The 2,645-nt window shown below is 45.0% G+C and overlaps 1 protein-coding gene across 2 annotated transcripts in view; it reads left to right on the top strand.

The window, feature by feature from the left end:
• Positions 1–890: 890 nt before the first annotated feature.
• The window catches only part of msraa (methionine sulfoxide reductase Aa), a 10,805-nt gene continuing 9,050 nt past the window's right edge, over positions 891–2,645 (top strand). Inside the window, exon 1 of one of the 2 annotated variants that reach the window (XM_057017038.1) lies at positions 891–1,095. In XM_057017038.1, the coding sequence (XP_056873018.1) occupies positions 960–1,095 (136 nt within the window). In that variant the 5' untranslated portion in view covers positions 891–959. The remainder of the gene's footprint in view (positions 1,096–2,645) is intronic. The other variant, XM_057017037.1, reaches the window with a different exon arrangement.

Below are 2,645 nucleotides of genomic sequence, written 5' to 3'. Positions count from 1 at the left end.
AAGCTGCTTGTCGGTGATTAGCTGAATCAGCCCCACCAGCACAGGTGTCGCTTTTAAATGACATTTCCAGTTAAAAAAATCTTGTTTTTTTCCGGACAAACTTTCAGTTTTGAGCTTTTTGTTCACTGACCTCCATGTTTTCAGGTCCAGGAGAGCAGAATGATGCTGTTGATGACAGATGTGGTCTGCAGCGCTGGCGTGGAAGCATGCAGAGGCTGAATTGCTGATTTCTGACACCTCCATGCAGGCTTAATCTGAGATTTAAGATAAGGTTTCCATCATGAGCAGCTTCACTCCTGGGTGCTTCCATGTGGCTCATCATCTGGATCGATGGTCTCTTTGGACCGGACCGTTACCGCCACACCAACCACCATCACTGTCCTCAACGGTGCTCTTGTTTCAGTCTAACATTATTTGACTCTTTTATTGAATGTTAAAGTGCCAAGTAATGATAATTAAAAAAAAAAAAAAACCCATTAATTTGGATAAATGGAATTAAAGTAAACCCTCAGCGCAAAAACAAGGCTGAAAGTCACTTAAGATTTCTTCATTTTCTCCTCATGTGTTAATTCACAGGAAATATTGACACAAAGGAATAATGTTGAAACTCACGTATTGCTTAATAACTAAATATGGACTTTCCTTGATTGGTATTTGTCTTTTGTGTTTTATAAATTTTACACGGTAAAACTTGTAGTTGCAGTTGTAATTTGAACTCATTTCGGAAAAATAATAACAAAAACGTCTTGTTTGAAATTTTACTTTACAGTACACCACATGTAATAACTCTCAAAGCGTTTTCTTATCTATACAGGACAGGTTAGATGTTTATTACGGTTGAACAGACAGCTGTTGTTGTTGACGCGTTTATAGTTCATGAACACGTGGGAGAATTACACAACTGTTACATTTCAATGTTACGTAGCTGAGACGACCTGAGCCTCGGTGGCCGCTCCCCAATGCTGACTCCCTCCAGGCTGCGGCTCATCTTTCGTCATTTGGTGTACAGTCGAATGGGAGCCATGTCCTCCAAAGCTCAGCTGCCCACCCCAGAAACGGCTCTTTCCGGCCGGGCTGACAGCATGAACGTCGCCGGTAAGAACCAGGCTGCTAGCGTAGAATGCTAACGTTAGCCTAGCAAAGCGGGGGAAGTTTAACCATCCGCAGGTGGATAATAGAGTCTTAGAATAGAGTCATAAAAATAGTTTAAAGATGCGAATGGTTTCTGGAAGGTTAAAGTACCATCGTTACACAATCTTCCATACACCTGTAGAATAAATCCCACTGTAAATTCAGTTTTGGTAATAGTTTTGATGACAGTTCCGGAAATTACCGAGAAGAGCCGAGCAGAATCGGAAAACCGTCGACTGGTATTTTGTGAGGAAATCGATCAGGAAATATAAACTTCAGACAAAATGTGTGGTGAACAAGCTTTTAGCATTACTTATGTTATGACCTGCGGCTGCGGCATTAAAGACGTTTATCCGTCCCAAGACAGGAAAACGGTAAATAAGTAGGTGTCTTATAATTGTAGGGTTTTTATTTTGACATTGAGGTGTCAGGATTGGAAGGGTTGCTTTTCCGGTCGTCCAAACTAATAAAAGTAGAATTCTGACCAATTATAGTCAAAATATTCTTGGAACTTTGTTTACCAAAGTGTCCTGAAACGCAGTATTTCAGGCGCCAGCGGTAAATACTTGCAGCTTGATTGTGTTTACCCTCAAATATGATGGCAGCTCTTTTTGGGAGCGTGTAAAAGAGCCACACCTGTTTTGTGACTTTAGTGCGTGAACAAAGGACACAGGGCAGCAAGAGTTGGCAGGCAGAGCAGTTGGCACCGATCTGCCCCTCTTGATTACAAGTGAGGGGGCAGAAATCTGGCACACGATGAACAGACCTGCATTGGCACAAAACACACACACACACAAGCACACACATGCACACGGAATCACTCCTTACCCCCCAACATTCTCCAGAAGGTAAGAAAAATGGGTGCCAGCGTTAAGGGGACGGGTTTATTTTGGAGATTTAAAATGTCCCAGGGTGTCCAGTATGCTTTATGGGGTGGACTGGAGGGAAGGGGGGGGGGTCCACATACAAAAGAAGATGGGGGAAGAGTTTGCAGAGAGCATCAGACACCCTGGAGCATCGCCAAAGATCACAGAAATGCTGGTGGAAAGAGAGCGAGGGAGCAGAGTGGACGAGCCTTCAGTTCTGAGGACTGGCAGAGTTTCCCTCCTTTGTCTAACTGGATCAGGGCTGCGGCGCCACATCCTGGCGCGCTGGTGGCGCTCGCCGTGCCGGACCGGGACAGGTTCTGCTTGTGCAAGAGCGATGAGAGGAAAAGTGCTTTTTTGGGGCGAGCGAAAACTGTTGTGAAAGGACAGAAAAGCAGAAGCAGATTTTAAAGGATGTTTTGCCTGAGACACGTTGGACCTGAGCATCGGACCGACCGACCACGTAGGTTGAACCGAATCAACAGGCTGTAGCTTCTTTAGAGGAACCAACATCGTCTGTGCGCCAACGCCGCCGTCCCAGAGGTTTGTGAAGCTGTTATTCAGAAGAGCTGGAGCAGCATCGCTGCAGCTGCTTCAGGTGGTCGACCGAGCCAGACTTGGACTCAGACAGTGAACTTTCAGAATTCT

Source organism: Takifugu flavidus, chromosome 19 (genome assembly GCF_003711565.1).
Source record: "Takifugu flavidus isolate HTHZ2018 chromosome 19, ASM371156v2, whole genome shotgun sequence".
Classification (NCBI taxonomy): domain Eukaryota; kingdom Metazoa; phylum Chordata; class Actinopteri; order Tetraodontiformes; family Tetraodontidae; genus Takifugu; species Takifugu flavidus.
This window is presented reverse-complemented; position numbering and strand designations above follow the sequence as displayed.